The sequence below is a fragment of the Octodon degus genome, unplaced genomic scaffold (genome assembly GCF_000260255.1).
Source record: "Octodon degus isolate 3935 unplaced genomic scaffold, OctDeg1.0 scaffold00029, whole genome shotgun sequence".
NCBI classification, from domain to species: Eukaryota; Metazoa; Chordata; class Mammalia; order Rodentia; family Octodontidae; genus Octodon; species Octodon degus.
Window position 1 is genome coordinate 18,360,239 of NW_004524605.1, and position 13,327 is coordinate 18,373,565.

General features: G+C 35.4%; 1 protein-coding gene across 1 annotated transcript in view; it reads left to right on the forward strand.

The window, feature by feature from the left end:
• Gabrg2 (gamma-aminobutyric acid type A receptor gamma2 subunit) overlaps positions 1-11,923 on the forward strand; it is a 97,932-nt gene extending 86,009 nt beyond the window's left edge. Inside the window, exons 7-10 of the mRNA XM_004629470.1 lie at positions 2,797-2,949; positions 7,933-8,138; positions 10,224-10,247; positions 11,648-11,923. Of these exons, the coding sequence (XP_004629527.1) occupies positions 2,797-2,949; positions 7,933-8,138; positions 10,224-10,247; positions 11,648-11,923 (659 nt within the window). The remainder of the gene's footprint in view (positions 1-2,796; positions 2,950-7,932; positions 8,139-10,223; positions 10,248-11,647) is intronic.
• Positions 11,924-13,327: the final 1,404 nt, after the last annotated feature.

The window sequence follows — 13,327 nt, forward strand, 5'->3', positions numbered from 1 at the left end:
GCAGTGGAAGGACTCACTCTGGGAATGAAGGTGAAGGACTCACTCTGGGGCTGGTCTGGGCTTGATCCCGGGAGATTCAAGCAGCACAGCCCAGCCCAAGAGCTCACCCGCACAATGGCACTAGGCCTGAGCTTGGGCTGGATGGGAGGAGTAGAAGTTTCCAGAGAGAGCGAGAGAGAGAGGGGCTGTACCCTTTAAATTTTAATTACTCTTTCAGGTTCTCATGCTAGTGAGATAATACAAAGTCTGCACATGAGGATCTGATTTATTTCATCTACCAGTGTAGTTTCTAGCTGCATCCAGTTATCTACAAAAGCCTCAAATTGATGGGTTTATGGATGAATAATACTTAATTGTGTAAAAATTTCATATCATTTTTATCCATTCCTCATTTGATGGGCATTTGGGTAGTTTCCAAGACTTAGCTATGACAAATTATTCTTCAATAAACATGGATAAAAGGTATTGATGTATATTCCTGTGGTATGATGATTTTAGCTTTTGAGGAATCACTATACTGATTTCCATGATGGGTGTACCTAACTGCACTCCCACCAACAGTGGAGAAGGGGTATTTTCCCCCACATCCTCCTGGCATTTGTTGTTGGTTGACTTCTTGATGATAGCCATTCTTTCAGGCATAAGATGCCCTCTCAGCATTGTATTACTTTATATCTCTTGAATGACTAGTGATGTTGCATATGTAAAGACAAATGGTAGAATTGAAAAAGATATCTTTAGGTAGGTATGTAGAATAGTTTGGATAATTGTACTATTTCTGCTCATCGTTAGAAAAGAGCAGTTAATGTTTAAAATTTTCTTTTTATTCTTTTGAATCTCTAACAACTTTTTTTTAATCTTAAACCAATCTTCCACATTTATATCTGGTAGTCTGACCAACTAATTTGAAGACAGCATCACGTAATACAGGAACCATTGTTTAATTCCTATTACTTTGCTTAGTAAATTTATTTATTTATTTATTTATTTATTTATTTATTTATTTATTTGAACCAGGCATTCAACTCAGGCCCTTGCACTTGCCCAGGAAGTGCTTATTCTACTGAGCCATCTTTCCGGCCCAAATGTTGTTTTTTGTTTTTTTTTTCTGTACCAGGGATTGAACTCAGGACCCAGTGCTTGCCAGGCAGGTGTTTACTCTACTGAGCTATGTCCCTGCCTCTTTCATATTTTTTGATGCTATTCTTTTCTATCACTATTTTATATGTTTTAAAAAATTAAAAAGAAATAATACCTTTTTCTTCAAATCAGATTAAAGGAGAGAAACACAGGTATAAAGCCACACAATTAAGTGAAAACATGATATGAATTTGATTATTGATATATATAAAAACTAAATTTTATTTATTAAGAAAGAAGAAGCCACATCATGTATCTATCATTCTGAAATGATATGCTCTAAGGGAACATACAGAGTGTAAATATATAGTAACTTCTTGTACATATCAATCCACAGTATACTTTGTTTCAAAAATTAAAATGCTCCCATTTTATTTAGAATGAAGCAAAATAATAGAGGTAAATTTTTTTGTGGGAGTATGGGGAATAGAGCACAGAACCTCACAATTTCTGGGCAGGTACTGCACTGACAAGCAATGGCTCCAGCCCGCTGGAGACCGATGTTTGATGAATAGCTGGCAGACATTTTTTCCATTTAGTAGGCTGTCTTTTCACTATATTAATGATTTCCTTTGCTGTACAGAATTATTTAATTTGACAGGATCCCATTTGTTGATTCACAGAATGATGAAATTTGAAAATTTGTTTATATGTCATGATTATAGAGAAATCAAAGACTTTCATCTTTTACAGTAAATTATTTTCATACATACCTGTGTCATCATTCTTTGACTTCTTAGTACTTTTTAGTAGTGTATTCCTTCCATTATTTATATGCATTCTTTTGTTATGTTGAATATTTCTTAATTTACTTTTTGGATGTTTTTGGTTTTATATTTAAATTTTGAGATCCACCCTTGGATTTGTTAATTTACCCAGTGTATATGAATGCATATCTATTTGGAGTCAAAAAAAGAAAAAAAAACTCTGGCTGGGAATGTGTCATGGTGAGAGACATTGATTATTATTCATGGACATATACAGTGAAGGTCAGTACAAGAGATTGATACTACAAACTAGTGATTACTATAACATGTGATTCAGTAAAATCTGAATTTTTTTTAATAAGTGCTGAGTGAAATATTCATTTATCCATGTCAGGAAGAAGATATTTTTCTCTGCTCTATAGAAGTTTTAAGTTAAATATTGTCTAAAACATGTGGACCACATTTGAAGGAGAATAAACATTTGTAAAAGAAATTTCCCCAATGAAAAAATAATAATAATGCATTGTGTGTCAATTATGAAAAGAAGACAACATAAAGAATCATCTTAAAGAAGAAAATACAATCAATGTATTAAAATATTTTATCCTTAGTAGTTACATTGCTTCCAAAATGATGAGGCTTAGGCCTGGGATATAGCTCAGTGGCACACTATGTGCCTGGCAAGCTCAAAATCTTGAGTCCAATTTCTAGTAAAAAAAAAAAAAACAAAAAAAAACAAAAAAACTAAAGAAAAACAAATTATCAACTAGACTTTGTTAAAGAAGGGCATTATTTTCTGACTGTGCGTTAATTTCAAATATTTGGAAGTTAGCACACATTTAAAATCCTCCCTGTGAAATAAATACGTGTGCAGAAGAGTTGTAAACACACTTACTTTTAAGTGCATCCTGTTTTGATGTGAACCTGTGCACTGTGTGCTCTTTCCCAGGAGACTACGTGGTCATGTCAGTCTACTTTGACCTGAGCAGAAGGATGGGCTACTTCACCATCCAGACTTACATTCCCTGCACGCTCATCGTGGTCCTGTCTTGGGTATCTTTCTGGATCAATAAGGATGCTGTTCCAGCCAGAACATCTTTAGGTAAAAACAATTTCTTTGTTTTGCGGTATCCTTAGGTAAGTACCATATACAACAACTCTTTATTTGTCTTCCTAAAGAGATGTGCTTTAAATTCAGTCTGTAATTTCACAGAAATTCATTTGTTTTCTTTTAAATAAAGCCAGCATACTTTGAAACCAGTCTTCAATTTTTCTGGTTCTGCCCTTCTATCTTACTTACATCAGTAAATTTTTTTAATACATTTTAAAATAATTTTACTTTAACTACAAATTAAAACCTAATCGCTACAGAATTTTGTTTTAGTCTCTGGTCATTAACAGGCTGCAATTGCTCCTACCAGCTCATGAGAACAGTTTATCTTTTCCTACTTCTGTGTTTAGTTCTCCATAGATAGCTAGAAATCAGCCAGCATGGCAGTATTAACAACACAAGGATCCAAACATTAAAAGTCAGACTGTTCTGTCTTCTTTTGCCATTTATGACACATCTGCCAGAATACAACTATCAATTTGTTAATTGAAACATGCATACTTATTTTGGTGGTATTTGTTCTTGATAAAAGAGCCCTGCACATTATTTTGGAAAAACTTACTGACCTGTACCATTTTAGGAACAAAAGACTTTTAAGATGAGTTGAGATTTAGCTCAGTGCATTTTAGATATTAATGTTAGTATCAGATTTTCACATCTTTTCTTCAGCTTAGTAAGAGTCTTACATAGACTAAAACAAAGCCACAGGTCCCCAGGAACACTAAAACTTAGGTCAATGAATGAAATACTCATGCTACACAAACCTCAAAAGATTTACCCAAGTGTAAATCTAGGGAAAGATGAATTATAATACCACAATTGCCCCTTTATCCACTGCTGGATAAACATACCTTGCTAGTCTGCTAGTCCTTTGACTTAAAGAAGTGCTATCATGTAATTGTTACCAATATTGTGGGTTTTTTTTTCAAACTTGGGTTTTTGAACTTCAACAAATCTGGAATTCAAGTCACAAATAGTGTATGACATTGGAATGCCCATTATTCTTTAGAAATCACAAGTTTTCTTGTGTAAGACATGTTATTGTTTTTTGTATTTCACTTCTAGTGTTTGCTTAAAATTATCCTATGAAAAGTGCACTGAAGAGGGTAAAGCCTCTGAAATGACAGCCACTATAGTCTTTTTCTGATGAAATGAGTTGTATTAGGTTATTAAATGGAGGCCAGAAATGATTACGGGAGAAAACATCTTTTGCATATCTGTCCTCTTCCAAACCTAATTTAGTCTCCCATCTGTTTCACAATGAAGTTATTTTAATTTTTCCTGTTATACACAGTATTTTGTGCTACAAGTGCTATTCAGCAATTCAAATGTCTAATGCTATTCTGAAACAAACCAAAAATACATGGCACCTACTACTTAAGGTCCACTATTTGTCATTAGTGAATAGAATGTGTGGTGCTAAATGCTTGCTTGTTGGACTCTCAGGTCAGAACATAAATTGTTTTTCTTTCCAGTGTAGTGCTTACCACATAGCTGTTGCTTTAATGGTTATTTAATTGATATATATGCTTATGTATAGATGGAAAAATTGTATCAATGTATTGCAGTTAATGTTGTTCCCCAAAGGCATTTTAAATAAAAGATTTTATTTTTTTAATTTTCTTTTTTATTGAGAAATAAATATGAATGAGACAGTTTCACCACTGATTAATAGGACCGTTTTGGTGATCAATACATTGTACATTGTTATCTTCTTAGTGGTTATCCATAGTACAAGAAGCAGACAGGATATTCTGTCCAAACACTGTTGTTTTTGTTTTTTTTCAAACACTGTTAGTACACCTCTTTCTTCTCATTGAATTAAGCAAAAGTAGCTGTAAATTTATCCTATTTTGTAGATATAAATACAAAATGATCTTTCCTTTGTATCTAAAGGAAAGATTTTAATCTCTTCTCTCTTTTTTATGCATTTAGGACAGGGTCTACATGGCCTACAGGGTCTCACTACACAGATCAGACTTGTAGTGATTCTCCTGTTTTCAATCTCCCAAGAGCTGGGATTACAGATGCACTACCACACCCAGTCTTAATCACTGTCTCAGTGTGCCCCGGGGGTGGGGCCAGCACAGCTTGCCAGAAAATGAATCCTGGTCCCTGCATCTGCCTAAAAAGGTGCTTTAATCTGCTGAGCTATCTGGCTGGCCTTTAATCTCTTCTCTTTAAGCCTGGACTCCTGTTGGCCAAAATCTCTTCTATCACCATGTAGATACCTTGTTCAGTCACTAACTAGAAATTAGTCACTGGCAAAAGACTACGTTGGAAGAAAGGATCACAGTGATTTAAGGAAGGAGGGAGAGAACCCTGAATGTTATGTATGTACACCATTTGCTTGATTATTTACATCTCAGGCATGCACTTTTGAAAGCATTCTTATTGAAACTCAGCACTATGCTATGAGAACAAATATAATATGATTACTTAATTTGTCAAAAGCCTGGGCTGAGTATTAAGATTTTTTTTTTCAAAAAAAAAAAAAAAAAAGATAGTTCTTGTGCTCAGTCACCTTTTAGAATGCAGTTATAGTTTGTATCTTTATCTTGTGTTTACATTCAAGAGTTCAAGGAGATACCTGTGAGCAACAATGCCTGCAGACTTCAAGCTTATGGCTGAAGAATTCTTAGACCTGACTTGTCCTACGAATGAGCTAAAGAGGCCCTCATTGCTCAAAGGTGCCAGCTGTTTTCTGAGCATACCTGGCTGGCACATGGGGAACAGTTATTCTGAAGCCGAGAAAGTTTGTATGTAACTTGGTACACGGATGGTAGCTACTGAGGTTTAATATGCTATAGGGATGATGTATGAAAATTTAAAAATGGGAGTTTTTCACTCAAGTAATTTGAAGGGAGGTGACATTCTTGAAAAGCTTATTTTCTTAGCAAAAGTTACCATCTACCACAAGTAAGAAGAGTCTATTCTCTGTGGTCAGTAAAACTAGATTTAAAACCCATTTAAAGGTATCAAATTTTTGTTTGTTGAATCAGATAAAACTTTAACTTTTCTACTTCTTATCCTTTTTAATGGATTTAGTACAGGGTCTTCAGAGTGTCACTATACAGATCAGACTCATAGTGATCCTCCTGTTTCCAGCCTCCCAAACGCTGGGATTACAGGCACACATCACCATGCCCAGTCTCATTCACCATCTCAGGGTGCCCCAGGGGTGGGGCTGGCACGGCAAGCCAGGGATCAAACCCAGCCCCTGCACCTGCCTAAGCAGGCGCTTTAGTCCACTGAGCTATCTGGCCAGCCTTCTTCTTGTTATTCTTGGTGCCATAGTAATTCTATTCCCTGTGGCTCCAAGCAACATCCGAAAAATATTATAAACTTATTATTTAATATTACACATTAACTGGCAGTGATCATCTTCCACTCAGCCAAGTTAGTATATAATTTATGTGCCAGAATTTGATTGCACAAACCATCATGCCAGGTTTTCTAAAATGAACTCATCTGTATTATCCATTGTAAACACTGACATTTTAGTTTGTCATAGGTCAAGTGTGGCTAGAAGCCCAAATGTGAAATAAAGGTCATGGCTCCAATTTATTTTTTAAGTTTTTGATAAAAAATAGCTGTAATTAGGTACAACCGAGATCTCTAATATGAATTAGTGCATAGACAACCAAGTAAAGCTTTTTCAGTTTAAGAAGGGAACTTTATTTCTTACAATATATGATACCAATTATTAACTCTTACTGACGCTTTATTAAATATTAGCCTCGTGGATAGTTGTTGTTTGTGTGACCCATGGCCAGGAGCCCAACTTCCTTCTATTAGACTTCCCTACTAAAGGATTTGCCACCTGGCCAAATGGCGTTTAACTCTCACTTATATAGCAAAAGTATGGATTCCTGTTCTCAAATGGAGGTCTCTTTGACATTCACATGCATATCATTCATTCATTCTTTGCTTCTTATTTTCCTCTTACAACACATTCAGACCCAGCACTATGCTCAGCTTTAAGTTTACCATGGTCATGAGACACATGCCTGTTGTCACAAGAAGTGCAAAATGGAAAGAGAGATGAATCACTACACAGTCAGTAGGAAGGCCTTTGGCGTTTATCCGTAGAGTTCCCTTGATCACTTCTCTCTTTTCCTATAGCCTATTCTTTCCTGTCACCTTGTTTCAACTAGCACCCATTTTCATCCCTCGGTGAGATTTAATGACACCATTATGTACAGTGAAAACTCAACTGCTAAGCTAAGATGAAATGAACCAAAAGAGCCATATGCTTTTCGAAACATAGTTAAATGATTTAAAAATGGCTCTGACAAATAAGAGCCTGAGAGATTAAGAAGAAATATGACAACTTTATCTTCTCTTAATGCTTTTTCAACTGTTTTGATTATGCTTGCTGTTCTGAGCATATTCTGCCAATCACCCATACCTTAGAGAGAAATTGTTTGGTTCTCCCTTCCCGAATGATGCCATTTTTCTTCTCTGCAGTTTCTCTATGTTCTGTTCAATCTGACTAATTGTGGTGAGTTCCCCACATCTTCCATTGAGTCAGGATCATCTGATTATCTTGCAGGAGTCTCTTAGTTGTCAATAATAGTTAATGCATACTATTAAATGATGACATCTTTGTCATCTTTTTCCCCTAGAAAAAATTTACTACAAACTTGGTGATGGCATACAGAAGGATGTACTACTTCTGGACTGGACAGAGACACTGGAAGTCATAGGAAACGCAAAGTTAGAATTATAGAATATTACCAAAATTTGGCCTTTCAAGGCTAATACATTTATCAGTACATATTTAGTGCTCACCCACGTAGCTGATAGTTAGTACATAATAATGTTTTCAGAGAGAATATTCGAATTTTACCTTCTTTCCCAGGTACTGAGATTACTTGTCACAAGTCACAAAAGAAGTTTGGTTTCAGAAGAGACTAAGTCATCAACTGGCTGGTGCTATACCATTGTCCCTTGTTTTGTGCCTCCCTTTAGGTATCACCACTGTCCTTACAATGACCACCCTCAGTACCATCGCCCGCAAGTCTCTCCCCAAGGTCTCCTATGTTACTGCAATGGATCTTTTCGTATCTGTTTGCTTCATATTTGTCTTTTCTGCTCTGGTGGAGTATGGGACCCTACATTACTTTGTCAGCAATCGGAAGCCAAGCAAGGACAAAGACAAAAAGAAGAAAAACCCTGTATGTATTATTTCCCATTGCTATCATTGAGATTGTTATACAGAAGGACTACATAGGTTCGACTTGGTATTATTTTGTTAGCTTATCGGGATTCCAGGCTTTGTCCTTTAGGCTTCAAACTAAAAATAGGATGAGTGAGTTCCTGTCCTGTCATAAAGATAAATTTGTGGTCACCAGTTACTTGAGTCCTAATGTGACTACCTGCTGTCTTTACATTGTGGGGATTAAATTATTGCTGAAGAATGCATTGATATTCTATTTGCTATTATTCCAGGTGTTATTATTTTTCATCTTTCTGTACAACTTACTATAATATTTCAAATGGCTGATATTTTAAATTAAAATGTTCATCCAAGACTGGGAAGCCCCAAGAATCACCACACTTTGCTAATAACTTCATATGTGCATGTGTTGTGAGTATGTGTGTACATGTGTGTCAATACTAAAGGACTTCTATTGGCTCCATATTAGCATGCATGTTTTTAATTTTACAACAAATGGTTTATTATGGTGTAGGAAGTTACTTAACCTCCATGGATCTTTATTTTTGTATATATAAAATAAAATTATTATTAAAAATAAGCATACTATAAGATTTCTATGAGAAATGCAGTAATAGAGATAAACAATCAAAACAAAAAATACCATTTGAAAATCACAGAAAAATCCTAGATTTAGTCATTGGTGATGACAGTAGATTATACAGTGACCAACTTAGATTTCTTTCAGTGTCTCTACGATTTGGAAAAAGGTAGGATATTTTCGTTTATCTTGTTTAAACAGTAAGGGTTAGACAAAAATTTAAATGTCTAAGGAACTGTCTCCCCTCGTAAGAGTTGGAGAGATCTTGTAGCTATGATATTTCTACCTGATCACCCTGTGTGGCTCACAGGATCCTTCTGAGATACACGCCAATGTAGTGTTCATATATCCTGGCTTCATAACCTTGACTGACCTTTACTCTAAGACATGAAAGCCATGACACCAGCAAACTATCTGATTCATGCACTTTCTACCCTGAAACGGAAGGAAGGAATCTAGTTATTCCGAGGATATACCATGATGACATGGCTCCACAAGCCCGTATGAAATTCTGCAAATGGCACATGTTTATTTGACTATGAGACTTCGTAGCAGATAAAGAAAGACGTATAATTATGTTTGGTGATTAATAAAGGCAGAAAGGATTCTTCTTAATTCCCCAAGTGTTTACTATATTTTATGCTGCCCTTCCTTCGCCTGTCTGTTTGCCTTTTTTCATATTTTCTACCCTCATTTTACTTTCCTTGTTGCGCTATTTTTATTTGCCTTCCCTCCTTCACTTTCCATATCATCCTCTCCCAAGAAGATGGCTCTTTGGACACTTCACATTACTGCCTGCCAGCCATAATGAGGGTGTGAGGCCTGGCTTTCAGATGCCTGCTGAGGATTTCTTTAGAAAAAGTTCTTCTCTACCAGTAGTGTCATTGCCGAGTGGATTTGTTACAGAAATAGAAATAGTAGGATTTCTTAATCCAGAGTCATAGAAGTAGCAGAGATAAGAGAAGACAGGGAAAGAATATCAAAAAAGCAGGAAAATGAAATTACCATAAAATTTCTCCTGTTAAGCCAATTCATTAGTTTATAACAGCTAGTAAAAGCCTAAATGGTGAACAAGAAGTTAAATTTTCATTTTCCTGTGTAATAAATCTTGACTTATTTTGTCAAGATTGACTTCTTAAAGCTTTGTTGATGGCAATTAGAAAAAAAATTAGTAGTTCTTTTGTTTTTATATAGGGATATCAGACAAAGAAAGTATATTCACAATTGAACAAGATTCCTTTTGCCATCAGATAATTGTGGGATAATTTATTGACGATTTTTCTCTAATCACTAAGGTCCATTTTCCTGCTTTAGACATAAACTTTATCCAAAGCTCAGAGCTCTTCTTCTGGGTTCATGATTTCAGTTTGGTTTGACTACTATGTTTTCAAAATGTATTTTTAATTTATCTTATTTTGTCTCTTTTTTTCTGTTTCTCACTTCTTTTTATTAAAAAAAAAAAAAACAACAACGCTATTCTCTTTTCTGTCTACAAACCCAAAGCTTCTTCGGATGTTTTCCTTCAAGGTATAATGTCTTTGGAATGGGAATTCACTGCATGCCACTGCTGAATTTAAGTATCGATGCTTACATGGTGTTTTGTTTTTTTATGAGTAGACATTTAAGCGCTCTGCTAATGATAACATGTTCAAGACTGAGGAAGTTCTGTGAATTTCTAAAGTTTATTCAATAACTGTATACTAATTCACATAAATTTTGGTTTTACACCAAGCTCCAAAGCTATTAGCCTCATGATGTGTCATATGTAACAAGGGCCTTTCTAAATGTCAAAGTCAAATTGGACCCTCTCTTCTCAGAATTAAAATAAGATTCAATTTCACCGGATATCACTACCATATATACATTATCTCAAAACTTAATTTAACTCCGTAAATCCTCACTTAAAAAATTGAACATTAAATATTGCTTTGCAAATTTACTCTCCATTTTTCTGAGCAGCTCTTGTGAATTTTATAAGAAAATTCTGTCTTTAAAAGACTAAGTTAAAATATCCATCCTTTCATCCTATGACAATTATTAGCCTGTTACCTGTATGAAATACAGTGAAAGATTTCTACTTAATTCTGATAGTGGGTGAAGAGAAAAAAGGATTTGTTTGTACATTATCCAAAGCTAACTCAGACAAATTAAAAGTAAACAAATCCTTTAGTTTCACAGAAATTTTATTATTATTATGGAAGGAAATTTTAGATTAGCATATAGACAACTAGTACTAGCTTCTCTTCAATGGTAAAATGAGTTTGAAAATGACTTATATTCTTTTTTTAAATTTTCATACATGTGGAAGAAAATATTTCTGGCATTCTTAAGCTTAAAGCTGGAGAATGTTAGGCATAATATCATATTCTCTTCAAACTTAAGCCTTTGTAACATAAATTCTAGAAGCTTTAATGTTTATATTTATATATATATATATATATTTTACCATTTTCTATTAACATCATTTAACACATTTGCTGTGTGATAATGAGGTTTTCTATTTACCGACAAGTAAGCATGACATAAGATTTGCTTTCAAAACTAGATGGCTTTTTATTTCTGTTTCACTCACATGCAGTATCATTCAAAACCTTCATGTTAACCAATTTCACATCTAATAATCCTGAACAAGATTTCATGTAGTTTGATTTGAATCTTTAAACTTTGAGTTCTTTTGGTGTTCAATATTCTTGCTATAGCTACTAGCTTGATATTATTTTCAGCTGCACTGCTTAAGCTCAAACCTTGAAATCTGCAAATGTGCTATCCTTCTGAGTTCAATTTTATCATTGTAGATCACGGTGTCATAGCAATCTCCTGGTATCCATCTTCAGATTCATCATCACATTGGTGACCTTGTGGATAAGAGCAAAGATTTTCCAGATATACCTAACTGTGGTCCCTCTCCTTCCCTACCCTTGTCTCAGGCCCCGACCATTGATATCCGCCCAAGATCAGCAACCATTCAAATGAACAATGCCACCCACCTTCAAGAGAGGGATGAAGAATACGGGTATGAATGTCTGGACGGGAAGGACTGTGCCAGTTTCTTCTGCTGTTTTGAAGATTGCCGAACAGGAGCTTGGAGGCATGGGAGGATACATATCCGCATTGCTAAAATGGACTCATATGCTCGAATTTTCTTCCCCACTGCCTTCTGCTTGTTCAATCTGGTTTACTGGGTCTCTTATCTTTACCTGTGAAGAGAAATGGGTTTTATGGATGTGGGTCTTACTCTCTGAATCTCATGAAAGAAGGTGTGCTTTCTAAGTCCATTTAAAGAATCCCCTGCGTAGTCAGTGATGATCTGAGTTTGTTTTTATGTCATAACACCATAAATTGTATAACGTATTGTTTGTGCCCAACCCTCCATGAATTAGTGTAACTTGAACTTCCGTGTGTGCTGTGTTGCAAACCTGCGAGGCAAAGCAAAATGAGGGCAAGTATATTGAAACCAGGCAACATATTTTATAGTTATAGCTACTGACCTAGCGAAAGCCCTGGCTATTTATACAGTAGTGTTATTCATACCTGATTCATAGTGCAATTAGATGCAGATGACTGATACTACACCATTTGTTTATTTGGAGTCAAGTTGTGATAAAGTTGAACACAATAGAACACATCCCTCATTTGCAAAGAATCACAACCCAGTTTAAATATAAAAGACTAGTTTAGAAATCTATGCTGCCTTTTTCCCAAGATAGGAAGAAAATTTCCACGACATCACGTGTACAATGATGTAAATATTTCAGTAACACAGAATGCTTCAAGTTTAATGCATGCCTCTCTTTAGATCCAAAATAAATGGATTGAAGTTATCATCATAATGTACCGTCTTTTATTCCATGTCTTTGGGCTTAAAAACATTATGAATGTAATTACAAAGATTTGGATTAGGAACTTGAGGGAGCAATTTTCAATTTCTTCTCTTTCATGCATGAAGATTCAGGGTGGTTTTTTCTTTTTCCTTCTTTGACACACTACAAACTTTAAGTAAAATATAGGCTTAAAAATTGACACTTGCCAATGCTAACTAAACCCAGGTTCCTAAGTGGAGGATCAAGAAATGGTATCTGCTTGCTGCTATGTTGTTCTTCCTTGTAGGATGATAGACCTTGACGGAACTTACTCTCCATGAAGGTCTGCTGTTAGTGATCGTGAGTGCCTTGTGGGCAGGTTCTCTGTCATTTCTTCTTTGGGTTTTCAGCACTTTGAACTGTATGACACACACAGCACTCAGTAAAAAGTTGGGGTTCGGTTGCTCTCAATGCTTCTAGTGAGTCTCTCTGTGCTGGTTTTGAAAGAGGGAGGCATTCATTCCCACCGATCTTCGCAAGTGATGCTTGACTTACAGAAATAAACAGACAATCCAAAGAACTGAAGTCACTTTTTCAAATTAAAAGAATTGTTTTAGGAAGTCTGAACTTCTTTGAAAATAATATCTCTGTCCTGTGCTTGTGCACAGAAATGACTACAGGGCATAGACTTTGTTTGTTTTCCAGGTCAAGGTACGAATCAGTTCTGATGCACGCAAAATTCTGCTTGTGAATTCATGATGGACTTAAGCAAGATGTAAACCCGACTGATATTTAAAATGTAGTATT